The 8039-nt window shown below is 40.4% G+C and overlaps 1 protein-coding gene across 1 annotated transcript; it reads right to left on the reverse strand.

Moving 5' to 3' along the window:
* Positions 1-1973: 1973 nt before the first annotated feature.
* On the reverse strand, positions 1974-6487 carry si:ch211-248a14.8. The gene is made up of 4 exons (XM_037697532.1): positions 6371-6487; positions 5689-5890; positions 2066-2115; positions 1974-2031 (listed from the first exon to the last, which is right to left on the reverse strand). Exons 1-4 carry the CDS (start codon positions 6415-6417, stop codon positions 1974-1976), a joined length of 357 nt encoding a protein of 118 aa, XP_037553460.1. The 5' UTR covers positions 6418-6487.
* Positions 6488-8039: the final 1552 nt, after the last annotated feature.

Here is an 8039-nt window from a genome sequence, read left to right on the forward strand (position 1 = left end):
CAAGTCAATAAAAAAAGCATTGCGTCCTAAAATATTCCGAGAATATCTCGTATAGTTCCACATTTTTTAACGGGCAGTGCACTCAAATATCCTCGAACTTGCTGCAGGTTTATAGTCATGCTTTTTATGTTGTTTTGTAATAAATATGTGTACTGATTATATTTTTTTCTGTGCTTGAAATAAAAGTTTTTCTAAATATTTTAATTTCAGCCTTCAATTTTATTAAGTTTGCACAGAATACTATTATATCTGCAACAATATTACAATATCAAAATTGTCTTTGAAAGCATGCACAACAAAAAAAAGTTCTAAAATGTAATGCAGATAGTAGGAAAACTGCAACCCAAATAGCTTATTTTAAGACAATATGACAATTAAGAATATGGAAACAAAGTCTAAAAACACACAAAAAAAATTAAGTCTCACTATCACCCATTTTCATCTGGCATCTGAGCAGCCGGACTCATTCAGGGGCGTCATTAACCAGCGTCTGGTTTAAAAATGATTAAGTCATGGACCTCAGTTCAAATACTTTAACACTGATGAGCAAACGTAGCATCAACTGAGTTCATGTAATTCCTTTTCATCTGAAGAATCAGAGTCAACAAAGGAAACACCTTAAGATCTGATTAAACCTTTTCTTCACTGGTGGAGAAAAGAGAGGTTAAGCTCTTAAATACTGTTTATATCACAAAAAGAGGGGTCAAACTGCAGGTAGTAAAAACACTAGCATCAGCTAACAAGAGAAAAGGTTAAATGTAGTTTTTCATAAATAGACATGATATTGCTTATTATATTCACAAGAGACAAAAACACCTTTAGATGTTTAGACTGCCACTTTCTGTCAAATATTAAAAGTTCTAGATGTTCTTGTAAAAAAAATTAGTTTTCATGAGAAATAGCTCACACAGTAGGAGCAACCTTACACCACTGACATGTTTTGCAACGGTTGCTTTAGAGTTGAAAGTACAGTTGTCTCTGAGCGAAGGTCAGTAGTTGGATGTGTTAATGACGGGACTATAATCCCAGATTTTGCTTGGTGTGCAGATTCCCTTCGAGATCAAAGATTAGATCGACTGCAGCAAATTAAATCCATCAGATAATTTACTCAGGACTCAACCTGAGAAGGTTAAATGACATTTTGTGGCACAAACACGCCCGTTTTGACTGTTTACGTGCTGATTTCAACTCCAGATCTAAATCACTTATCATCAAAGTCCCAACAGATATTCATAATTAACCCAGTGGTGGTGCCAGAGAGCTCCAGGCACACGTGTGAAACTATAGTGAAAACGTGCCTATTTGGTATATTTAGAATTTTTTTGGACTAGAGAAGCTGCAGAAATGGCTGAACTACGTGTCTCGCTGAATAAAGCAGCGCGGCAGCAAGCGGCGACACACAAAGAGCAGAAATGCAAACCATGAAGTTGAGCACCATCCCTAGCAGGAGGATGGCCAGCAGGTATCCGTGGAAGAGCAGGTTCCTCCAGCTGCTCAGCCTCAGCACCTGCCAGGGACTGTCTGGGTGCAGCAGCCACAACAGGCCCAGCACCCCGCTCTGGTTGACCAGCTGGGTGTAGAAAATGTCAAAAACCGAGGCTTGGGCTTCAGGAGAGTGGTGGCGCTCGGCTTCAGACACTTTGGCTAAGGCGCTCAGAGAAACACCCTGGAGGATTAAAGCTAGAGGTGCGTACAAATACTCTAAAGGCTCGATACATGGAACCTCCTTGGATGCTGTAAGGAGAAAAGAAAAAGTTGATATAGTATAAATCCTTTATTTTCTTTTTTCCTGCATAATGAATGTTAAAGTGTACCTGTGATGATGACAAACATCACGCTCAGCATGGAAATCAGAACAATGGAGTGATTTGATGGTGGGGACGCCAGCTTCAGGGCGAAACTAAAGCCCACGGTTACCAAAGGCAGCAGAGGAATGGTGAAGAGAAAGAGGCCGGCACACGAGCTGCTGCCTTTCACCCATAAGACCAGCACAGCTTGCACACCGTTACAGACAGCAGGCAGCAGCAGCCGCTCACCAAGAGACTTGGAGTAACGTTTGAGGGGCACCAGACCCAGGACATGGAGGAGATTTAAGAACACGAGAGAAACCAGAACCTGGAGAAGACAGGACAATATCAATGCAATCAACCTGTCCAATTCTGATCCTCGAAAACCACTATACTGCATGCTTTACTTGTTTCGCTGCTCCAACATACCTGACTTAATGACTGAAACAACTTTGTAAAGCCTGTTAATCGCCCATCCATTCAAATCAGGTGTTCTGAAGCAGTGAAAGCTCTAAAACATACAGGATAGTGGCCCTTGAGGACACCCAATACTACATATTGTATGTACAATGAAATGCACACTTGTCTTATTTGAATATGGACATGAAAACTTGCTGTATGGACAGATAATACCAATAAAATTGCAATCATGGCCTAATGTTATTCTGTTCACTTTTTTGTACAAATTAAGTGGTTAAAATTTTGTACACAGATACACAGTAATGGTGGATACTGGGTCATACACCAGATTTACAAAATTCATATATATATATATATATATATATATATATATATATATATATATATATATATATATATATATATATATATATATATATATGTACAGTATATTTCCAGTGCATCCAGAAAGTCTTCACAGTGCTTCATTTTTTCCAGCCTTATTCTAAATTGTATTAAATTAATATTTCTTCAAACTCTACACACAATACTCCATTGCAACAATGTTATTTTTTTTAATGATTTTTGCAAACCTATTAAAAATAGAAAATCATGAAATCACGTTTATGTCATATTCACAGCCTTTGCTTCACAGCCTCAATGTTCATTCAACCTTTATTTATCCAGGTTAATGACAATGAGCCTCAGGGACTCATTTACAAGACAGACCTGATTTCTTTAACAAAGAATGGTGATAACAGTGGATAACAACGACAACAATAGACAATCATAAACGAGGCATACACATTTAATTTTTTTATTTATTTATTTATTTTTAGAAACTAAAATAAAATGGCAACCAAAAGGACAGTCAAAAGGAAAAAGTAGCAAAAAAAAACAAAAAAACAAACAAAAACAAAAAAACAGCTAGATTATAAGGCGATGTAGAAAACTAAAAAACAGGAACATGTCTGCATTGGTTTTTACCAGGAGCTTAGCAGATATTTAAAGCCACTTTGAGAGATCAAGGTCGAGAGCTTCATATCTTTTTGTAAGATATTCCAGGAAACAGGAGTGGAGTAGAAGGCCCTTTTGCCTAGTTCAGTCCACACTGAGGGGACACTGCAGGTAATAATGTCCTGTAGCTGCACTCACACAATAATGAGCTCAGATGTTTCCAGTTTCCACTGATCATCCTTAAGATGTTTCTACAACTTAAATGGAGTCCACCTGTGCTACATTAATTTGATTGGACTTGATTTTGAAATGCACACATCTGTCTGTATGAAGCCCCACAGTTGACTGTGCATGTCAAAGCGCAAACACCAAGCCTGAAGTCAAAGGAATTGTTTGTAGCCCTCCAAGACAGGATTGTGTTGAAGCACAAATCTGGAGAAAGACACAGAAAAAAATGTGCAGCTTTGAAGGTCCCACTGAGCACAGGAGCCTCCATCATTCATAAATGGAATTAGTTTGGAACCTCCAGGACTCTTCCTAGAGCTGGATGTCTAAAGTGAGCAATCAAGGGAGAAGCGCCTTAATCAGGGAGGTGACCAAGAACCTGATGGTCACTCTGTCAGAGCTCCAGCGTTCCTCTGTGGAGAGAGGAGAACCTTTTAGAAGGACAACCATCCCTGCAGCAATCCACCAATCAGGCCTGTATGGTAGAGTAGCCAGATGAAAGCCACTCCTTAATAAAAGGCACATGGCAGCTCGTCTGGAGTTTGACAAAAGGCACCCGAAGGACTCTCAGACCACGAGAAACAACATTCTCTGGTCTGATGAGACAAAGATTGAACTCTTTGGTGAGAATGCCAGGTGACATGTTTGGAGGAAACTAAGCACCGTTCATCACCAGGTCAGTACCATCCCTACAGTGAAGCATGGTGGTGGCAGCATCATGCTGTGGGGACGTTTTCAAGCAGTAGGAACTGGCAGACTAGTCAGTATAGAGAGAAAGATGAATGCAGCAATGTGCAGAGACATCCTGGACAAAAACTTGCCCCAGAGCGCTCTTGAGTTCAGACTGGGGTGACGGTTAATTTTTCAGCAGGACAACGACCCAAAGCACACGATCAAGATCTCACACGAGTGGCTTCAGGACCAGTTTGTGAAGGTCCTGGAGTGGCCAAGCCAGAGTCCAGACTTGAATCAGATGGAACATCTCTGGAGATATATGAAAATGGCTGCACAGCCGAATCCCATCCAACCTGATGGAGCTTGAGAAGTACCGCAAAGAAGGGGGGGGGGGGGGGGGACTGCCTAAAGATAGGTGTGCAAAGCTTGTAGCATCATATTCAAAAAGACTTGAGACTGTAATTTTGCCAAAGTTGGATCAACAACGTATGAAGCGAAGGCTGTGAATATGTGTGTAAATGTGAGTTCTTAGTTATCTATTTTTAATAAATTTGCAAAAATCTCAAATCTTTTTTCATTTGGACAGTACATGCCTTCTGGCAGAGCGGGCACTGCAGCACACTCTGCACCCCTACTTCCCACAGCCTTGGCTGACAGTTTATTGTAATAAAAGGTTACAGAGTAAAACCCCAAATTTGTCACGAAGAAAGCAAAAGTACTTTTTGACTGTTTTCTTCCCCCCAACCTTTTTTATTTTATTTTTATTTTTTTACATTTTATTCTACTCATGAACCCAATGAACTATTTGTTATTTTCAACATTTCACAACAAAAACTGAGGACTTGGATCCTGGACGTGTGGATAAAAAGTCGAGATATTTCAGTGAGCAATGTCGCACATTGATGAGTGCAGTGAACTATTGATCGTTTGTCTTTACGGCTCGTCCCTTCAGCAGAATCGCATGCCTGTCATACCACGTTGTATAAAATGTTCTATCTGAATGCATAAAACCTTCATTCGCTGTAATTTATTAAAAACCTGGCACGGCGTAGGCATGCTCTGTGGTGAACCCGTGAACTTTGCCTGACAAGTCATTCAGAAAACTCACTCGTGGTCCGTCTTTGGACATCAGGGTCACATTCACATGTCGGTCTAAAGGGCGGCAGTTTGGTTAAACATCAATCACAGGCTTGTTGTTTATCAACACTATTGTCACTAACTCAATGTCCCTCAATGTGCACCCCCCCCCCCCCCACCACCACACACAACCCACCCACACGCCAAATGTCAGCTGATTTAATAAAGTTCGTCTGTTAGAACACTTTGTACTTCAATCTACCAAAATGAATGTGACACTTATTAATAGTTATGAGATGTTCTATTAACTATTCATACAATGAAACTGATTCTTTAGTAAACACACTGGCACAATAACTTTGCTCTTGTTTCCCAGAGTTACCATGTTATTGCAGCATAAGCAAATAGCATGCTGTTAGGACAGGAATAACTCTGTGTAAAGCAAAACAGTATGGAAATAATCTTTTATGATGTGTATCCTTTTCACAGACTAGTGATGCCCTTTCTGTTGAATGCATGGTGCTTTTTTTCATTGTGTAAACCAAAACAAAACCATCGAGGAACCAACCTGGGAGAAGCAGAGGGCCACAGGGTACGGGTAGCGATACTGTGGGATAAAGATGTCCGCCACGAAGTTCCTGAGTTTATCAGCTTGGCCATAAATCATCACGGCCAACAGGCAGGAGGTGGGAATCAGAGGCTTGAGCGCATGACTGGACGGGAGACTCCTCACCGCTGAGGCCAACCATCCTGTCCTCCACCTGCCTAAACTGCAAACAGACCATTTCAAAATAAACCATACAAGAACGGTATTTGATGCGTTTGCATGGAGACTGTGTGTGCAAATGAATGGCTAAAAAAAAAAAACGTCTCTGAAATGGGACGTTAGTGTAACGATCTTTAAAGAACAACAGCAAAGTACTGAGAATAAGCATAATCTATCAAGTTACCATATATTTAAAAAAACGTTAAGTGATTTTTAATTGTATTAATAAATACTGTAGGTCACTGTGTTCAAGTAAATACCTTCAATAAATAAGCACACGTTGGAGAGTTTAAACTAATTCAACAGTTGCATATTAATGGTGACATTGATATAATTCTGCTGCTAGGCTTTCTTCCCAATTAATTCTGTTACGTATAGAACGACGAGTTGTAACAGTAAAAGCACTGTTGCTATTGTTATATAAAAAAGTACAACACAGCTATGCCATTAAAAATGCCTTAAAAAGCAGGTAATAGAAACTTACCATTTGTAATTCCTCCCAAAGTCATATTTCATCCTATCATCAAACATCAAGCATTCATCGTCCCTGACAAACAGCTTGTATCCTGCTGCTGGCTGTTCCTGTGTGTTATCACCGGCTCTCTGAACCGAGCGAGGGCATACACCTCATTTGGTTTTACTGTGGGTTCAGCTGGACTTTGTTCTCTCGTGTTTGCCTTCGCAGGAAGCCATGTAGCCTGAACACAGTCCAAAGCTGGGCCCCATAAGAAAAGATAACATCTTTAGAATATAATAAAGACATGTCAGAGATTTATTTTCAGACTTTTACAATCAGGTGTATTTCATGACTAGATCATTTTTGTTAATGAACTATTGGGGAAATAGTATAAATGCTTTTTTTTTTCCTTCAACGCTGATACTTGTTGGGTGAACAGGGTTCATTTGTGTAAAAACAATGATTACACCAAGGGGATGGTGGTCTGTGCACGCCGAAGCTCAAACCTAGCAACAGCACGAGGGCCTCTGATTGATGGTGACTCCTGCGTAGCCTGTGAGCTGCAGAGAGGTGGCACTTATTTCAGCTAAAGTCAAATGGAGGATGGTGACAGATTGTGTGTGTCACCTTTATCACACTCTGAGTTTGCTCTACAGCATAGAAGCCAAATACGCAAATCATTTTGTTGACATTTATATGAGTAACGCAGGCACAAAGTGTGACTGAATAAGGACTCCTAGGGCAACAGGGAACAGTCAGACGTCTTTTCAGTTCGAATAAAAATGTAAAATTTGGGGACACGCTAGCTTAGATGTCAGTGCCGAGGTCTCGTAGACCAGAGGCTGCAGGTTCGAGCCCAGGTAGCCCCACAAAGGGCACCAAACAATTGCTAATTTTTTGCACACGTTTGCACACTGCAGAGACCTCCACAGGGCAGAGCTGCTGAAGGAAAACAAACAAGATAAAAACAAAAACTTGACTTTTTACCTTGTTGGGAAACAAACTGTTACATTCCAAAAAAGTTCAATCTGGTCCTCTGGACATTCCAAATTTTTTTGGAAACATTTGCAAACATTTTTTGGAATGTCCAGAGGACCAGATTGAACTTATTTGTATTTTTCTACCTGGATTATTGAGCATGCATCAGTAAACTGTTACATTAACATGCTTGATGGAGACATTAAAAGAGAGTTGTTTTTTTCCAGCTTCTTCCTTCTTCAGGGGTCACCACAGCAAACTAAGTCGCACGGAGACGTAGTAATTATTTTTACTCTGGATGCCCTTCCTGACGCAACCACAGACCACCGAGCTACCACAGCCCTCTGTGTGGAGTAGAGAGCTGCTATCTAGGACACCCAGGGGAGCAAATGGTGGGGGTAAAGAGCCTTGCTCAAGGGTCCAGAGTGGGGCAAACAAGGGTGGAGGCAGGTGTGGGTGCTCCACAAGTCCCACCCATAATCCTCCTGGCACTCCTGGCAGGGACCAATGCAGACATGTTCCTGTTTTTAGTTTTATACATTTGTCTTGGAATCTAGCTGTTTTTTTTTTTGTTTGTTTTGTTACCTTTTCCTTTTAGCCATCCTATTTGTTAAAAAAAAAAAAAAAAAAAAAACTGTAGTATGAGTTTTTATAACTGCTTATTGTTGTTGCTGTTGTCCATTGTTGTCATCTTTCTTTGTTGAAATCAGGTCTCTCT

Source organism: Nematolebias whitei, chromosome 1 (genome assembly GCF_014905685.2).
Source record: "Nematolebias whitei isolate Nwh7 chromosome 1, NemWhi1, whole genome shotgun sequence".
Lineage (NCBI taxonomy): Eukaryota > Metazoa > Chordata > Actinopteri > Cyprinodontiformes > Rivulidae > Nematolebias > Nematolebias whitei.